A 19,737-nucleotide genomic window follows, 5' to 3' on the forward strand; every position below is an offset into this window, starting at 1 on the left:
CTACCGCCCAACTCCCTCTTTTTATTTTTTTTTAAGATTTTATTTATTAATGAGAAAGACAGGTGGAGAAAAAGAACCAGGCATCACTCTGGTACATGTACTGTCAGGATTGAATTCAGGACCACTGTGCCACCTCCCAAACCACAAATGAATTTTCTCTATACATTTTTTTCCCAATGGTAATCATTTACTAAGAGCTACACAAAATTTTTAGATGAATAACAGTTCTGCTATTTGTGGGTAGGGAAAAGTGTAGTTAGTGGTTTTCTTTTTTTTGGGGGGTTGTTTGTTTTGTTAGCCCACTCCAAATTGTAGCTTTCCATCCTTGCTTTGTTTCAGCTCCTTTTGCTTCAAAGGCATCCATCTGGAAAAGTTGAAGTCAAAAAAGTATCTGAGAATCTTTTAAATTTAGTTAATTAATTAATTTATTTGGATAGAGATATAAATCAAGAGGGAAAGGGAAGATAGAGAGGGAGAGAGACAGAGAGACACCTGCAGTATTGCTTCACCACGCATGAAGCTTCCTTCCTCCACCTGCAGATGGGGACGGGAGCTTGAATTGGGTTCTTTTGCATTGTAGCATATGCGATGTGCTACAGCAGACGTGCCACTGCCCAGCCCCCTGAGTCTTTTCATTTAGCATTAAAAATATTTTATTTATTTATTTCAAACAAGAACAGAGAGCAGAGGGAGGGAGGGAAAGAGATATCACAGCACCAAAGCTTCTTCAATGAGCTGTGGGCTGGGCTTGAACCTATATTGTTCACATGGCAAAACACACACTATCAAAGTGATCATTTAGCCAGCCCCCAGTTGTTTTCTTTTTTTATCCCTCCCTCCCTCCCTCCCTTTCTTTTTTTTTTTGTCCCCAGGGTTATCACTGAGGCTTGGTGCCTGCACTACAGATCCACTACTCCTAGAGGCTATTTTTTCCCTTTTGTTGCCCTTGTTGTTTATCGTTGTTATTATTGTTGTTGTCGTTGTTGGATAGGACAGAGAGGAGGAGAGAAAGATAGACACCTGCAGACCTGCTTTACCACTTGTGAAGCAACCCCGCTGCAGGTGGGGAGCCGAGGTCTCGAACTGGGATCCTTATGCAGGCCCTTGCGCTTTGCGCCACCTGTGCTTAACCCACTGCTCTAGCGCCCGCCTGCATCCCCCCTCTTTTTTTTTTTTTTTTGAGTCTTAATGTTCTGTTTTAAATGTGTCCTGGTTAATATATTTTATTATAGGAAATAGTAAAGCCTTCTGGGGAGTTTATAACAGCTGAAGGTTTATTAGGTACATGTAAACCATGGTAGCAAAATAAGCAAAGAGGGAAATTCCGACCAGCGAGCCATTTGGGCCTTGAGAGCTAGTTTGGAGGTTCTAACAGGGGAGTGTAGCTGCTCATATGCCCTACATTGAAGCCCCACCTGTCTTATTCGAAGACCCACCTGTGGAGGTCGGGACACTTCCCTGTCCAGCCAGATCAGCTGAATCAACCCTGGCAGTCAAGGGGGTGACAGATGAAGCTTCTCCTAGAGCACTGGGGGCTTGGCTTAAATCTGTGTCTCAGATATAACAAATCAGTTACGGCAGTACTACTTCACTATTCATGAAGTTTTCCCCTGCAGGTGTGGACTAGGGGCTTGAATCCTGGGTCCTTATGCACTGTAAAGTATACATTTAATCAGGTGTGCCACTATGCAACTCCTTTTCCAAGATTTTAAAGAGTTTCATTAATAGTGCATAATCAAAATCTTGGTTTGCATACATATTTTAGGTTTATAGGGAAAAAAAGTTATGTCTAAATGTATATTGATGCTGTTGATTCCTGATTTGTTAGACCTGAGGCCAGGCTCCCAGACAGCACTAAAGTGGAGCCTGGCCTCAGGTCTAACAAATCAGTTACACTGTCCAGATGAGCTGCCTTGCCTGCCCTAAATTATTATTTTTGTGATGGGGGTACCTGGAAATAAACCCAGAGACTGACAGCTTGGCAGTACCTTGAAGGAGCGCCCTAATTTTCATTCTTTTTTTTAATGTTTATTTATTTATTCCCTTTTGTTGCCCTTGTTGTTTTATTGTTGTAGTTATGATTGTTGTTGTTATTGATGTCGTCATTGTTGGATAGGACAGAGAGAAATGGAGAGAGGAGGGGAAGATAGAGGGGGAGAGAAAGACAGACACCTACAGACCTGTTTCACCATTTGTGAAGTGACTCCCCTGCAGGTGGAGAGCCGGGGGCTTGAACCGGGATCCTTATACCAGTCCTTGCGCTTTGCGTCATGTGCGCTTAACCCGCTGCGCTACCACCCGACTCCCATTTTCCTTCTTTATCTTAGAGAGTGGGAAAGAGAGAGAATGAGGGGAGGAGAGAGGAAGAGACAGACAGACAAGAGAGACACCATAGCACCACCCCATCATCCATGGAACTCCCATGGTGATCCCCTATGGTGCTAGGACTTGAACCTAGGTCTTCCCATTCAGCAAGGCATGTGCTCCAAACCAACTGTCTTTAGGGTTTGTTTTGTTTTTCAGTGATAACATTCAGCAGTATCTGATGACAAATAATGTTCCAGAGGCAGCCTCTACTCTGGTGTCGATGGCTGAACTTGACATTAAGCTTCAGGAGTCATCTTGTACCCACCTTCTTAGTTTTATGAGAGCCACTGTGAAATTCTGGCATAAAATTCTCAAGGACAAGCTAACAAGGTGAGGAATTTATATTTCATGGCATTTGCTTGCAGATGGGTATTTGGTGACCATTATATTTTATTAAAACGTGTGTTGCTTTTCTGTTACAGTGATTTTGAGGAAGTTTTAACACAGCTTCATTGGCCATTCATCACGTCCCCTCAGTCTCAGACTGGCTTAAGTCGACCCGTGAGCTCCCCTGAAATATATAATAACCTGGAGACGCTGTTTTGTCAGCTTCTGAAACTACAAACCTCGTATCTTTGTCAGAGTTAAAAGCTTACTAAATTTCCTCTTTTGTACTCTTCTTAATCAAGTCTGCTCAGCTTGTTTGTTTTTGCAGATTTATTTTATTTATTTCATATGGGATAGAGTTTCATGCTATGTTGCAGCTAGGGTACTGCTTTGGTATATATGGTGGCAGAGATCAAACCAGAAGCCTCAGGCATTCAAGTCCTGTGCTCTTTGTCACCTGGGCTATTTCCCCAGTGGCTAGATTTTTCTTTTTCTAAATAGTAGCTTTATTATTATTATTATTAAAACAATATTTTCATGAGAAATAGGGAGACTTCTTCAGACAGCTCAGTTCTGGTATGTGGTGGTACAAGTCTGGTATGCTATTCATGTGCTATCTCTCTGGCTCCACATTTCTTATTTTAGAGTGAATTTGTGACTCAAGAGTAGGATCTTAGAAAGTGTCTAAGTAGCTAAATAGGATTCTCTGATTTGTACTTGATCTGCACATACATGTTAAGTTGGTGGATTACTGTGTTTCTGTTGTTTTCGATGGGTTATGTTGTTTTCTCCGGGCTGGCTTCACGGGCAGGTAACAGACGACCAGGGACTCATAGTTGAGCTGTAGGCAGTATCTCTTTATTCATGCAGGACGCAGCACAATCTAAGACGAGCTAAGCTAAACTCAAGGTAAAGTACTCTAAAACTCACAATGCTGTCTTTATATATACTTGCCAAGTAGAGTGGAAACAGGGTGTGACATAGAGAGGGTGGAGAGAAAAGTGACTGGTGACAATCAGAGTGTGACAAGGAGAGGATCAGGGTGTGACAAGGAGGGGGGGTGGAGCAAAAACATACCATGAAACAGTGGGGATTGAACCAATGCCCTGGAGGGAGGTGCTTGTTAACAGCGGTTATATAAATAGAATGAAGTGGTTATGTAAATAGAATAGTGTTAAGCAGGGGGGATTTAAACCAAATGAAACAGAAGGGGTCTCATGCATACCAACATGTTTCAAAGTGAATTGCACATACATGGAAGGATAGTTAAGAGTTCTGAAATACATGACTACTCCGAGTTTGCATTCTATGTAGTTCTCTTAGAACAATATATAAAAATGGGCAGTGTAGAGTCCATTAAAAGGGATGGTTTCCAACACTAAACCTAAGTAAGTAAATGTAGGGCACTACACTAAGGTCATGTTTTTTTTGTTGTTGTTTGCTTGTTTTTGTTTGTTTGTTTTACCTCCAGGGTTGTCACTGGGGCTGGGTGCCTGCACGACAAATCCACTGCTCCTGGTTGCCGTCCTTATTCCGTTATTGTTGTTGTTCCTGTTATTGTTGGCTAGGACAGAGAGAAATTGAGAGAGATGGGGAAGACAAAAAAAGGAAAAAAAAAAAAGGGCAGTGTGGGGAGTTGGGCAATAGCACAGCGGGTTAATCGCACGTGGCACAAAGTGCAAGGACTGGCGTAAGGATCTTGGTTCGAACCTCTGGCTCCCTGCCTGCAGGAGAGTCGTTTCACAGGCAGTGAAGTAGGTCTGCAGGTGTCTCTCTTTCTCTCCCCGTCTCTGTCTTCCCCTCCTCTCTCCATTCTCCATTTCTCTCTGTCCTATCTAACAATGATGACATCAATAAAAACAACAATAATAACTTTAACAACAATAAAAACAAGGGCAATGAAAGGGAAAATAAATTAATATTAAAAAAATGGACAGTGTGAGGAAATCTTAGTAATTTGGTGTTAATTTAATAAAAATGACCACATGAATTCATTTCCTTAACTACTGTTCTTTAAATTTTTTTTATATTTATTTATTTTCCCTTTTGTTGCCCTTGTTTTTTTATTGTTGTGGTTATTATTGTTGTTGTTATTGATGTCGTTGTTGTTAGACAGGATAGAGAGAAATGGAGAGAGGAGGGGAAAACGGGGAGAGAAAGATATACACCTGTAGACCTGCTTCACCGCCTGTGGAGTGACTCCCCTGCAGGTGGGGAACTGGGGGCTGGAAGAGGGATCCTTATGCCGGTCCTTGTGCTTTGCGCCACGTGCGCTTAACCCACTGCGCCACCGCCTGACTCCCAACTACTCTTCTTTATTTGGAGTAAAGTTAATGCTAAGAAATTTTATATACTTTAACTGAAAAAATACATAAAGTTTGATTACATATTATTGTACTATAATGAAATTATGATTTATTTTACTTAGGATCTGGTATAATTGCTAGAAAAATGTATTATATATATTTATACATACATCTATATGTGTGTGTGTGTACTTGTCATTTTTTTTTCCTTGACCTGACTATGTTAGAGATGAGTTACTGACTGAGCCAAAACAACTCCCAGAAAAATACTCTCTTCCTGCATCCTCTTCTATCATCCTACCCATCCAGATTATGCTGACACCCCTTCAGAAGAGGTTCAAGTATCATTTCAGAGGAAACCGACAGACTAACATTATAAGCAAGGTGAGCCTTGCCATCTCTTGTCCTTGTCCTTGTTTTGTTTTATTTAATATTAGATAGAGATAGAGAGAAATTGAGGGGGGGGTAGGGGAGAGAGAGAGGGAAAGATACAGAGAGACACCTGCAGCTCTGCTTCATCACTCATGAAGCTTACCCCCTGCAAGTGGGGACCAGGGGTTTGAACCTGGCTCCTTGTGCACTGCAATGTGAGTGCTTAACCAGGTGAGCCACCACTTGGCTCCTTATCCTTTTTTTTAAATTAAATTTTATTTATTGGGGGATTAATGTTTTACATTTGACAGTGAATACAATAGTTTGTACATGTGTAACATTTAGTTTTCTACATAATGATACAACCCTCACTAGGTCCTCTGTCATCCTTTTCCAGGGCCTGTACTCTCTCCCCCACCCACCTCAGAGTCTTTTACTTTGGTGCAAGTCCTTGTTTTTTAATAGTAGTGGATGCTGGTTATTTTTATACTTTGCGTATTTAAGTTAAATTCTGCTTCTATTCACATTTTTTTTTCCACAAAAAAAGGGTAAGTTCTTGTCTTGTCACTGTCCTTTATAGAATTATTTTTGGAACTTATATTGGTATATTGTAGGAATCAGCTCACAAACACATTATCTCACCAGATCCTCATGTTTTCCTTTGGGTGTGCTGTAGCATTTGCGCTGGCACTTTGTATTGTTGGAGCCACCTGTTTCACTTTGCAAGTTGCTCTTCTAGGTTTTTTTTTTAAATATATGTATGTCTGTAAATGGATATGCATGCATATGTAGAGAAATACTGAGAAGGAAGATAGGGAAGTGGCAGCCACAGGATAGTTGACCATCCCTTCTGTTTTATTTACTTTATTGACTATTTGGATCCGGACCTTCACACATGCATGATTCTCCACTCAGCCTCACTTTTTTTTTTCATTGATCTAGAACGACAAGGAGAGGGGGGGAAGGGAAAGACACTACGGCACTGGAGCATCCTCTGTTGCCATAGCACCTTCCATGTGGTACTGGGCCTTGAACTTGAGCCACATAAATGGCAAAGCAGGTGCCTTGGTTAGTGACTTGTCTCTCTAGCATGAACATTAACATTTGAATGGATTTGTAGTAGTGCAAGAGAGAACATGGAAATAAATATGTGAACTGCTTTTAGGATAAATTATCACTAACATTTTATTTGTTTGTTTATTGCTTAGCCAGGACTTTGTCCTGGGCTGATGTTTTTCATTCAGAGATAGTGACAGGGAAGGAGAGACACTGTAGCACTGCTCTTTCCCTTAGGGACTGTGATTCTCCTCATATGATGTAGCAGGGCTTGAACCTGGGCCATGCACATGGCTGGGCCTACCTCTATCTGATTGCCAACATCTTAGTTGAAGGATTACAAGTATGCCTATTGGACTACTAGTTGAGATTTCTCTTTTATTTGACCTAAAAACAATCACAGACATCTCTTTTCAATGAAGTGTGATTGAGTATTTTTAGAATTGTAGTGTTAGAGTTACCAGGGGTAGATACTAGTTATCCTTGAACTCTTCTATGACTAATGCAGTGCAAATAGCAGAGGTTCAATAAGTCTTTTGAATTAAATCTATTAAGTGCCAGATCACATTTATCACTTATAGGCATATATGATTTCAGGAATATAGTTTCACATCCATATTTTTAAATTATTTCACTTACCAAAGTTCCTGGGCCCCTGTCAACCATGCCCACCCCCCAGGCTTAATAAATACCATGGTTCTCATAAGGTCTAAGAGACAATTTTACTTACTTTTTTTTTTTTTGGATAGGGACAGAAAGAAATGGGGGGGGGCAGGCAGTGGCACACCTAAGTACATGTGTTACCATGCACAGAGATGCAGCTTCAAGCCCCTGTCCCCACCCTGCAGGGGGAAAGCTTCATAAGTGGTAAAATAGGGCTGCAGGTGTCTCTCTGTCTTCCCACCCCCTTTCTTTCTGTCCTGTAAATGAAGTTTAAAAAAATGAAAGAAATTGAGAAGGAAGGGGAAGTGGAGGGGGAGAGGGAAAAAGAGACACCAATCAGTTTTACTGATTGTGAAACATCTCTCCATTCAGGTGAAGACTAGGGGCTTAAGTCCAGGTCCTTGTACACTTTTTTTTTTTTTTTTACCAGAGCATTGCTTAGCTAAGATTTATGGTGGTGCTGAGGATTGAACTTAGAACCTTTGGTGCCTCAGGCATGAAAATCTTTTTGCCTAATCATGATGTATTTCCTCAGCCCTTTTACACACTTGAATGTGTGTGCTCAACCAGGTGTGCCACCACCTGGCCTCTTGCTTACTTTGTTTTTCAATTTTATCTCCTTTACTTATCTATATTCCATACATAAGTGAAACCACCCAGTAGTTGTTAAAAATGCTAGTTTTAGGGGAGTCAGGCAGTAGCGCAGTGGGTTAAGTGCACGTGGTGTGAAGCACAAGGATCTCGGTTTGAGCCCCCAGACCTGGCTCCCCACCTGCAGAGAAGTCACTTCACAGGCGGTGAAGCAGGTCTGCAGGTGTCTTATCTTTCTCTCCTCTTCTCTGTCTCCCCCCCCCATTTCTCTCTGTCCTATCTAACAACGACATCAATAACAACAATAATAACTACAACAACAAGGACAACAAAAGGGAAAATAAATATTTTTTTAAATGTTAGGTTTAAAGCATTGTATGGCATTATAAATATAAGGATATGTTGACTTACACTACATTATTAGAATTTATTGGGAATACATTGGGGAATATTTGATTACTAAACCTTGCAGGGGTTTAGAGTTCAGAGTAGAAAAGTTCAGAGCCATACTACATGTAGGAATGCTTAACTAACTTTTTACAAGTACTATGTGTAGATAAGTAAATAGAGCCATCTAACTTTTTATAGTTGAAATGACTTTAAAAAATTATTTCCCCCTCTATTCCTTAGCCTGAGTGGTACTTAGCTCAAGTACTTATGTGGATTGGGAACCACAATCACTTTCTGGATGAGAAGATTCAGCCAATATTAGACAAAACAAATTCTCTGGCAAATGCAAGGGTAAGAGACTCAATTCTAGGCATTTCAGTTTTAGAGTTGTATGTGCCCGTAAATAATGTCATTCACAGTACTTTCTGCTATGTATTTCTTTTAGCTTGAATTTTCTCGGGGCCTTGTGATGTTAGTTTTAGAGAAGTTGGCTGCTGATATTCCTTGTCTGCTCTATGATGATTCTCTCTTCTGTCATTTGGTGGATGAAGTGCTTTTGTTTGAAAGGGAACTACACAGTGTCCACGGCTATCCCAGCACATTTGCTAACTGTATGCATATTCTGTCTGAGGAAACCTGTTTCCAGAGATGGCTGACTGTGGAAAGAAAATGTAAGTGCTAATGTGGCCAGAGGGTAGGGAGAGATGTCTTGCTGTCTCTCTCTCTTTTTTTTTTTGAAGGTTTTTTTTTTTAAGACTTATTTTGTTGCCCTTGTTGTTTCCATTGTTGTTGTAGTTATTGTTGTTGATGAGGTTGTTGTTCTTGTTGGATTGGAGAGAGGAGGGGAAGACAGAGAGGGGGAGAGAAAGATAGACACCTGCAGACCTGCTTCACCACCTGTGAAGCGACTCCCCTGCAGGTGGGGAGCCGGGGGCTGGAACCGGAATCCTTATGCCAGTCCTTGCGCTTTGCGCCCCGTGCGCTTAACCCACTGCGCTACCGCCTGGCTCCCCTCTCTCTCTCTTTTAAGATGAATTTTATGTATTTTTCTTTTCCAGTTCTGGTTAGAAACTAGAGCCATCTAACTTACACAATTACAAGGTAACAGGTATATTTCTGAATCGTTCCTACCAGCAGAGTTCTGTGTTTCTATTCCCTCCATTGGAAACTGCAGTAGTTCTCCAAGGTCACAGATAGGGGTTGACTATTATTTCTATAACTATCTACATGTATATGTATTTGCCTTTTTTTTCTACGATCCTGCCTTCTCTTCCTAAGTCACGCCTACTACTTGTTACAACCTCCAAATGTCCTTCCTTTTTTCCTTTTATATCTTTGGGTCCTGATGGAATTGGAGTTCAGAGCCCTCTGGTCATCTTCCCTTAACATTTCTCTCCCTCTGAGAGTATGGACCAGAATTCTTTTTCGGGGTGAAAAAGGTGGGAGTTCTGGCTTTCTGTAATTGCTTTTCTTCTCCATCTTCTTCCTCTTCCTCTTCTTCCTCCTCCTCCTCCTTCTCCTCCTCCTCTTCCTCCTCTTCTTCCTTATTATTATTATTATTATTATTATTATTATTATTATTATTATTACCAGAACACTGTTCATCTCTGGCTTATGGTGGTATAGGGAATTGAACCTGGGACTTTGGAGCCTCAGGCATGAGACTTTGCAAACCATTATGCTATCTATCCGCACTCTGTAATTACTTTTCTGCTGGACATGGACATTGGCAGATCAGTCCATCCATTGGTTGATTAGTCAACCCCCAAAGTGTTTTTGTATATTTTCCTAGTGGAGTAGGACTTTGGAGAGGTGAGTTCCCAGGGCACATTGGTGAGGCCTTCTGTCCAGGGAGGTCAGGATGGCATTATAGTAGCATCTGTAACTTGGCTGAAAGGCTGTAAGATATAGAGCAGAACCTAACTTTATTATTTTATTTGGCCAAAGTTTACTAAGGATTAGCTTTTATTTTCCTCTTATCAAACTTCAGGTTTTTAAAAAATATTTATTTATTCCCTTTCATTGCCCTTGTTTCTTATTGTTGTTGTAGTTATTATTGTTGTCATTGAGAGAAATGGAGAGAGGAGGGTAAGACAGAGAGGAGGAGAGAAAGACAGACACCTGCAGACCTGCTTCACCGCCTATGAAGCAACCCCCCTGCAGATGGGGAGCTGGGGGCTCGAACTGGGATCTTTATGCCGCTCCCTGCGCTTTGCGCCACCTGCACTTAACATGCTGCGCTACTGCCCAACTCCCCACAAACTTCAGTTTTTTTTCTGGAACTGCACACTATATATGTTCTAAAATACAAAATTCAAGCTAGTAGAGGTATTATTAATTGAGATTTTTAAGTATAGTGCTTTGCCCTTAGTAGAATAATTTTTAAAAAAATTTTTTAAATTTATTTATTTTATTCCCTTTTGTTGCCCTTGTGTAGAATCATTTTTTATGTAGCTTGTCTAATCAATAAAATTACTTTGAAGATCTTGGGTAGGGGCTAGGGATAAAATGTTTATTTGACTAAAATTGAGTGTGCTAAATTTATTATGCCTAGTTAGAAGTTATGGATTTGTTTATATAGTCATTCTTTCTAAAAAGTTCTGGGTGAAACATTAGAAATGATTGCTGTTTAATTAACATGATTGTTGTGTATCAGTTGCTCTTCAAAAAATGGACTCAATGCTTTCATCAGAAGCTGCCTGGGTTTCCCAATATAAGGATATTGCTGATGTGGATGAGATGAAAGTTCCAGACTGTGCAGAAACTTTTATGACTCTTCTTTTGGTTATGACTGGTAAATATAAGTTTTTAAAAAATACAGCTTTGTTATAAAACTATATATTATACTGTTTCAAGTAGTAATTCTTTAAAATCTATTTTTATTGAGAGAGAAAGCAGAAGACCACTTTACTTTTTTGGTTTTTTAGTGCTGAGGATCAAATAGGGCCCCTTGCCTGCAAGGCATGTACTCTACTGCTGAGCCACATTCCCCAGCCCCCAATAGTAGTTCTTTCTTTTTACTTTTCTTTTCTTTTTTTTTTAAAAATATTTATTTTATTTATTCCCTTTTGTTGCCCTTCTTGTTTTATTGTTGTAGTTATTATTGTTGTTGTTATTGATGTCGTTGGATAGGACAGAGAGAAATGGAGAGAGGAGGGGAAGACAGAAAGGGGGAGAGAAAGATAGACACCTGCAGACCTGCTTCACCGCTTGTGAAGTGATTCCCCTGCAGGTGGAGAGTCGGGGGCTCAACCGGGATCCTTATGCCAGTCCTTGAGTTTCACGCCACGTGCGCTTAACCCGCTGCACTAGCACCCTACTTCCTCCCCCCCTTTTTAAAAAAATTTTATTTATTTATTTATTTATTTTCCCTTTTGTTGCCCTTGTCTTTTTTAATTGTTGTTGTAGTTATTATTGTTGTTGTTACTGATGTGGTTGTTATTGGATAGGACAGAGAGAAATGGAGAGAGGAGGGGAAGACAGAGGGGGAGAGAAAGATAGACACTTGCAGACCTGCTTCACCACCTGTGAAGCGACTCCCCTGCAGGTGGGGAGCCGGGGGCTGGAACCCGGATCCTTACGCCGGTCCTTGCGCTTTGCGCCACCTGCGCTTAACCCACTGTGCTACAGCCCCGACTCCCCCCCCCCTTTTTTTAAGATTTATTTTAACAACATGAAAGAAGGAGAGAACCAGAGCATCACTCTTGATTAATGTGATGCCAGGGATCAAACTCAGGACCAAATGCTTTGAAGTCCAGTGTTCTAGCCACTGAGCCACAAGCTACTTCCTGGGCCACAAAAACTATTTTTCCCCCAAAGCTGTATATATATTTTTTGTGTTATCTTTATTTATTTACTGGGTAGAGACAACCAGATATCAAGGGGGGGGGGGTGACAGAGAGTTGGAGAGACAGAGAGACACCTGTAACACTGCTTTATCACTCGCAAAGCTTTCCTCCTGCAGGTGAACTAGGGCCTTGAACCTGGGTCCATCAACACTGTAACATATGCACTTAACCAGGTACACCACCACCTGCCCCCCCCAAGCTTTATATTAGGCATTTACTTATTTATTTAACTAGAGCATTGTTCAGCTTTGGTTGAAGGTGATGAGAGAGAGACAACACAGCACTGCTCAGCTATTATGGTGGTACTGGGATTGAGCCTGGGACCTTTGAGGCTGAGGCATGAAAGTCTTGCATAACCATTATGTTGTCTCCCCATCCTTACTTGTAAACTCTTAGGTATGAATCTCTCTTATTTATTTATTTACAGCATGGAATAGATTTTCTTTTTCTTTCTTTTTTTTTTTTTTAACCAGAGCACTGGTCAACTCTCGTTTATGGTATGGGGGATTGAACCTAGGACTTTGGAGCCTCAGGCATGAGAGCCTCTTTGCATAATTATTATTCTATCTAGCCCTGCCCTAGTTTTTACATTTAACTTCCTCATATGCCTTTTTAAAATGTGAGCTATCATTTATGTACTGTGAAATGCAAAGACCGCAAGTATACAGTTCAGTGAGTTTTGACAAATACACATATTTTTGAAAGCCTTATCTGTAGAGAATGTAGAAAGAGATCTATACTTAAACTGTCAATTGATTTATGACAAGAACACCGAAGCAGGTCAATAAGAAAAATCTAAACTATGTCATAGACAGTACCATAAACCTTCATTTGTCTTTTTAACTTTCCCCACAGATAGGTATAAAAATCTGCCTACAGCTTCCCGAAAGCTGCAGTTCCTGGAGTTACAGAAGGACTTAGTAGATGACTTTAGGATACGATTAACTCAAGTGATGAAAGAAGAGACTCGAGCTTCCCTTGGTTTTCGATACTGTGCAATTCTTAATGCTGTGAACTATATATCAACAGTACTTGCAGATTGGGCTGACAATGTTGTAAGTCAATGTACTTTTATATTAAATATTAGTGTGAACAATTTTACATTTTAAAAATTAAGTGCATTTGTTGCATATTTGAGATAGAACTATACATGGGAGAGAGAAACCAGAGCCTGATTCTGGTATATGCATTGCTGTGGACTGAACTAGGAACCCTGGGCATGTAAGTTCTCAACTGGACCAGCAATCTTTCTAGCTTCCGGTATTACCTTTTGAACTGTTGACTCTATAGTCAGCAGAAACAGAATAAACAAGTAGAACAAACTTAGGAGATGTGGTTAAAGTATATGTTTTTCTCAGTGAAATCTCAAATGCCTAAATAATTCTGATAGTTTAATTATATCAAACAACAGTTTATGAGCTGCCAAACTGATGTATTATATAGTTGGTTTCTGTTTCTTGAAAATTTTTATATTTGAAAAGGAAAAAACAGTTGAAAGAGGATTAGAAACAATGCCAGTGAATAACTTCCACATCCGAATACTCGTGGGTTTCTTTCCTTTGCTTACTTTCTTACTCTGTTTACACCAAAATCCATACACTTTCTATAAAACTTGAAAATAGAAAGCAGAAACCCTCAACTGATATAAACCATATGATTAAAGTTGACTGCTTCTAAGTAAGACCTTTGGATTATTGTATAGACTGTCAATTCTGATTTTTTTTTTATTACAAATTGTCAAACTATGAGACAGGAAAAAAAAAAAGAAAAAGTTGTTTACAGTGTAGGTCTTTTTTCTTTCTGGACTTTATATTATACTTGGGAAATTCTCAGGTAGGGTATTTGCTATCTCAGAAAAAAGCTAAGTTTGAATAATGATTGCAAAAATCAGTAAGATCTAAACACATAAAAGAATAAAGGGGGCCAAGCAGTGCACCTGGTTAAGCACACATGTTACCATGCACAAGGACCTGGGTTCAAGATGCCAATCTTCATCTGTAGGAGGCAATCATCATGAACAGTGAAGCAGGTCTACAGGTGCCTCTCTATCTCTCTCCCTCTCTGCTTTTCCCTCCTCTCTCAAATTCTCTCTATCCTACCCAACATAAGGAAAATAAAACAAACAAAAAAATTGAGAGAAAACTTTGTAAAAAAAAAAACAAGAAGAATAATGCCAATCAACTTCCACATGCCTATCACACACCTCTTTCTACCAATTTTGTTTCATTCATTCAGATCTCTCCTCCATCCCCATGTTTGATTATTTGAAGCAAATCTCAGATACTTCGTTTTGAGGTAAAAATTTCATTATATTCCCCTAAAAGATAAGAACTTAAAAAAAAGATACATATTTAAAATTTTGTTTTTATAAGAGAGAGAGCAGACCACTGCTGTCACGTGTGGTGCTAGGGATTTCACCACGATCTCATATGTAAAACTCATGTACTGTTCCCCCAGTGAAGCTATAGTATCATCACATTAAAAAAAAAAATCTTGTTTTTAACATATACTGTATTTAAAAAAGTCTTCTTTGAGAAATAAATCATAGAACAAAATTCAGAGTAGTTATTAAACCCTGAGGAGGAAGAAGATAGGATTGAGGAAATAATGACAGGAGACTGGGTTGAAGGTACTTAACTACTTACATTCAGTGTGTTTATATTATTGAGCATTTTTGCTGAATGAAGTTCATGACGATATGTATGTATATATATTTTTATTATTATTTATTTATTCCCTTTTGTTGCCCTTGTTTTATTGTTGTAGTTATTGTTGTTGGATAGGAGAGAGAGAAATGGAGAGAGGAGGGGAAGACAGAGAAGGGGAGAGAAAGACAGACACCTACAGACCTGCTTCACCGCTTGTGAAGCGACTCCCCTGCAGGTGGGGAGCTGGGGGCTCGAACCAGGATCCTTACACCGGTCCTTGCCATGTTGATATATTTTTATAAAATTCTACTATGGAATAAATGTAAGCAAATGTTTATTGTAAAATTGCTACTAATCTTTTTTTAAAAAATATTTTCTTTATTAATGAGAAAGGAGGAGAGAGAGAGAATCAGACATCATAAAAAAAAAAAAAAAGAATCAGACATCATGACTTTGGTACATGTGCTTCTGGGGATTGAACTCAGGACCTCATGCTTGGGAGTCCAGTGCTTTTTCCACTGTGTCACCTCCCGGACCATGCTACTGATCTTTAACTGCATAATTTTTAATATTTTCTGTGTCATTTGGCATAAAATGATATAACTGTACTTATAAAGATAGAAAAAAAAGTCAAAACCACAAGTATTTATTATACATAAACACACAAACACACACACACACAGAAATATTTAAAAGTTAGATCTTTGATATAAAAAAACTGGGGCTTGTTTCCCAGTAATTATTTTTCTGTTAAAGCATCTAGGAATAATTTTAATAACAGAACCCAGGAACTAGCATGAGTGCTTATTATTCTGGCAATATTTGGAATGATTTTTATGTGTTAATTATTTATTTTCTCACAGTAGCCCTGTATAGTATATTGTATTATCACCCTTTATTATATAAATATAATAAATGGTTTAGAGATGTTAAATAGCTTGCCCCAACAATTATAGTTTACTTAGCAAAAGTGGCAGTCTGGTAATTTTATCTATATATTTAGTTCTCATTTTTTACTAGTAATTTAATAATGATTAACAAGGTTGTAAGATAACAGGGGTATAATCCATACAGTTCTTACCACCAGAGTCCCATCCCTTCCACTGGAAGCTTCTCTAGTCTTTATCCCTCTGGGAGTATGGACCAAAATTCTTTATGGGTTACAGAAGGTAGAAGGTCTGGCTTCTATAATTGCTTCTCCACTGGACATGGACATTGGTGGCCATCCCCCTCCACCCATTTTTATTGCTTAGGACAGAAAGAAATTGTGAGGGAAGGGGGAGATAGGGAGAGAGAAAGACACTGCAGACTTGCTTCACTACTTGTGAAGCAGCCCTCCTGAAGGTGGAAACCATTTGCTAATTATCCTCAGCATTTTTTTTCCTATAGTGCAGGAAGGAAAATACTGATTCTGTCTAAAATATAACTGTTAAGAATTACATTTTATTATTAAATTTTAAAATCTACTTATTTATGAGAGGGGTGGGGAGAGATTCAGAGCATCACTCAGGCACATGTCATTCGAAGTATCCAATCAGGGATCTCATGCTTGAAAGTCCAACACATTATTTACTGGGCCGCCTCCTGGGCCACCAAAAATTACATTTTAATTTTTTAAATTTTTTAAAATTATCTTTATTTATTTCTTGGATAGAGACAGTAGAAATCAAGAGGGAAGGGGATGATAGGGAGGGAGAGAGACAGAGAGACACCTGCAGCCCTGCTTCACTACTTGTGAAGCTTCCCCCCTGCAGGTGGGGACCAGGGGATCAAACCTAGGTCCTTGCACATTGTAACATGTGCACTCAACCAGGTGCGCCACCATCTGCCCCCACATTTTAATTTTTGTAACTTATACACCTGCTAGGCTTACTACAATTCTCCATCTATATCTGGAGAATATGTACTTCCAAAATACAGCTATCAGAAAAATGCAATTCAAAATCATGATGGGATATTACTGTTTTGTTCTGTTCTGTTTTGTTTTGCCAGAGCATGACTCATGCAAGTGTGATTTCACTATTTGGGCTGCCTTTTTTTTTTTTTTTATTTTAATGAAACTTTTTATTGAGGGTGTAATAGTTTACAGTCCAGTTGTTGACAAGTAGATATAATTTCTCATCTCCCCATGATACACCTTATGTCCTTTCTTTTTTTTCTTTAATTTTTTATTTATAAAAAGAAAACATTGACTAAACCATAGGATAAGAGGAGTACAACTTCACACAATTCCCACCACCAGAACTCTGTATCCCATCCCTCCCCTGATAGCTTTCCTGTTCTTTAAAACCCTCTGGGAGTATGGACCCAAGGTCATTGTGGGATACAGAAGGTTGAAGGTCTGGCTTCTGTAATTGCTTCCCTGCTGAACATGGGCGTTGTCGGTTCGATCTATATTCCCAGCCTGTCTTTCTCTTTCCCTAGTGGGGAAGGGCTCTGGGAAAACAGAGCTCCAAGACACATTGGTGGGGTTGTCTGTCTAGGGAAGTCTGGTTGGCGTCATGATAGCACCTGGAACCTGGTGGTTGAAAAGAGAATTAACATACAAAGCCAAACAAACTGTTGACCAATCATGGACCTAAAGGCTGGAATAGTGCAGGTGAAGATTTTTTTGTAGATAGCTAGTAGGGGTATTTTAGTTATATTCCAAAGGGCCTGTGGCTATACTAGTTTATTTATTTATTTATTTATTTATTTTGCTTGAGCCTGAAATCTGATATGCAGGTAGATCCTAGTTATTGTCTGGGGAGGTGATGTCATGGCGGGCAGAAGGACCAGAAAGCTGGATCAGGGAAGAGAGTAGCTCCCAAATATAGGAAAGGTGTATAAATATTGTTGACAGTAAACCCCATCAATTTGATCTGATCTGGGGCCCATATTCAGTTTAGAAGCCTATGTGACCTCTGCATCCCTGTAGATCTGAGCTCACATTTCTGTGGTCATAAGTAGAAACGTTCCATGCTGCCCCAATATCAGGACCCATCTTCCTCAGGTGTAGCATAGAGTATATTGTCCAGCCTCCCTTTGGAGGATGGAACATTCTGTACCATTATTGATCTAAGTTGAGGGCAAGGTCCAATGGGGGCCCACAAAGGGGTCTATTGTGTTGTTCCTGATAGGAATGGCTGGTAACAATGGAGAGAGGGATTTATTTGAGGTCTAGGCCCATCATGTCTGTTTGGGAATCTCAGGACTCCCCAATTAGGGCCCACCCCAACTTATGGAATGGCCTGATAGTGACTAAAGAGTCATCATTAAAGTTTGCCAGTCTCTTGTCCTTGTTCAGCTTTTGCAGTCCTTACTTTGATGAGGTTAGCTTTGGAGTGAGTGAGAGAATTGTAATAGGAAGTAGGTGAGGATGGTATCTAAGTCTAAGTAGACACTATTTCTTTATGAACTTGATACTGGCTAATGTATATTTTTGCTTTCTTGTATATATTTTGCCCTAATTTATGGATACATGTGAACATATGCTCTATCTTATGGGACCTGGTCTATATCTAGTTTTTGGGACTTTGTTAGGAAGTGAACCTCCTGGAATGGAATTAGATAATACTATGAAAGGAAAGGGTGAAGGGTTAACATTCCATGCCTGACATCTCTGGACACAGTCTGAAATGGAGCATGCTGAAGTGGTACTCCTTGCGTTGATTAGGTTGGGATCGGCGGATGCAATATCATTTAGTATGAATTAAGAGAAGCATGCAGGAAAATGAGCCCCACACTAGAGGTTCCAGGACTGGGGGAAATAATAGGCTCTAAAGAGGAAGCCTAAGTGGGAGGTTCCTGAGTTGGTCTGCTTCTAATTCTGCTTTTAAGACCCCTTCTGTTATGATCATCAAGCATTGCTTAACACTGTGGTCTATTTACATAATCACTGCTTTACCTGAGACCCACCCTGCCTACAGGGCATTGGTTTAATCCCCACTGGTTAGATGCAAGTTTGATATTTCCGAGCGCCCCACTCTTTTTTCTTCTCCCCACCCCCTATCCTACATACTTCCTCTTCCAACCTGACACTTCCTCCTCAGGAGATATAAAGGGCAGGATTTTCTAATTAATAAAGATTAGATAGATTGCACTGCATTCCCGCTCATCAATAAAGATTGAATTGCGTTCTCAGCTTAGCCATGAGTCCCTGGTCATCTGTCTCCTGCCCACGAAGCTAGCCCAGCAGGTTCCTACCCTCTTATGGTTTAAGAAGACAATAGAGAGTTATTGCTATAATCACATTACTTGGCAATTGGGTTAACTTTGAAATATCCCTTTGTTAGGATTTGCTTTATCATACACATCACCATAATTTATGTCCTTTGACATTATTTGTATATAGCTGTGCCACTGGTTGCTTCTGTTTTCCCTGGTCTAAGCTTTTAAGAGAGTCAACATATCAAAGACTCAGCCTATGTATTAGACTGTGATTTAAAGTTTGAGACATTCAATCAATTTTTCCCCTCATATTAGTGATTTATATGACTACAAATTCAAAGGAGTGTACATAAACACCATTCCCACCACTATAAGACTGTGTCCCACCCCATCCCCCCTCCCCTCCACCCTCTACCCCCCCACCCCACCCCATGAAGCTGAACATCCACCCTCACCCTCACTCAACCCAGGGTTTTTACTTTGGTGACCTACTCTAATAGGTCCTTTTCTACCATCATGCACCAGGCCCCCAGAGCTGTTCCCCCCCCTCCCATACCATCCATCTCTCCTGCCTTCTTTCCCCAAGTCCTTTGACTTGCTTGGTGCAATACACCAAACCAGCCCAAGTTTTGCTTTGTGCTTTCCTTTCATCCTTGTTTCTTAAATTCCACCTATGAGTGAGATCATCCCATATCCATCCTTCTGTTCTTGGCTTATCTCACTTAACATGATTCCTTCAAGCTCCATCCAAGATGAGGCAAAAGAGTTGACTTCATGATTCTCACTAGCTGAGTAGTACTCCATTGTGTGTGTGTATACACACACACATATATATATATATATATATATATATTCTTTTTTATTTTCCCTTTTTGTTGCCCTTGTTTTTATTATTGTTATTGATATCATTGTTGGATAAGACAGATAGAACTGGAGAGAGGAGTAGAAGACAGAGAAAGGGAGAGAAAGATAGACACCTGCAGACCTGCTTCACTGCTTGTGAAGCAACTACCCTGCAAG

General features: G+C 39.9%; 1 protein-coding gene across 4 annotated transcripts in view; it reads left to right on the forward strand.

Moving 5' to 3' along the window:
* The window catches only part of RINT1 (RAD50 interactor 1), a 41,852-nt gene that overhangs the window by 15,775 nt on the left and 6,340 nt on the right, over positions 1–19,737 (forward strand). For all 4 annotated transcript variants that reach the window (XM_060196387.1, XM_060196389.1, XM_060196388.1 and 1 more), the window contains 7 exons: positions 2,524–2,697; positions 2,790–2,936; positions 5,228–5,384; positions 8,313–8,423; positions 8,518–8,743; positions 10,729–10,866; positions 12,776–12,975. In XM_060196387.1, coding sequence (XP_060052370.1) covers positions 2,524–2,697; positions 2,790–2,936; positions 5,228–5,384; positions 8,313–8,423; positions 8,518–8,743; positions 10,729–10,866; positions 12,776–12,975 — 1,153 coding nt within the window. The remainder of the gene's footprint in view (positions 1–2,523; positions 2,698–2,789; positions 2,937–5,227; positions 5,385–8,312; positions 8,424–8,517; positions 8,744–10,728; positions 10,867–12,775; positions 12,976–19,737) is intronic.

This window comes from Erinaceus europaeus, chromosome 8 (genome assembly GCF_950295315.1).
Source record: "Erinaceus europaeus chromosome 8, mEriEur2.1, whole genome shotgun sequence".
In the NCBI taxonomy this organism is placed as follows: domain Eukaryota; kingdom Metazoa; phylum Chordata; class Mammalia; order Eulipotyphla; family Erinaceidae; genus Erinaceus; species Erinaceus europaeus.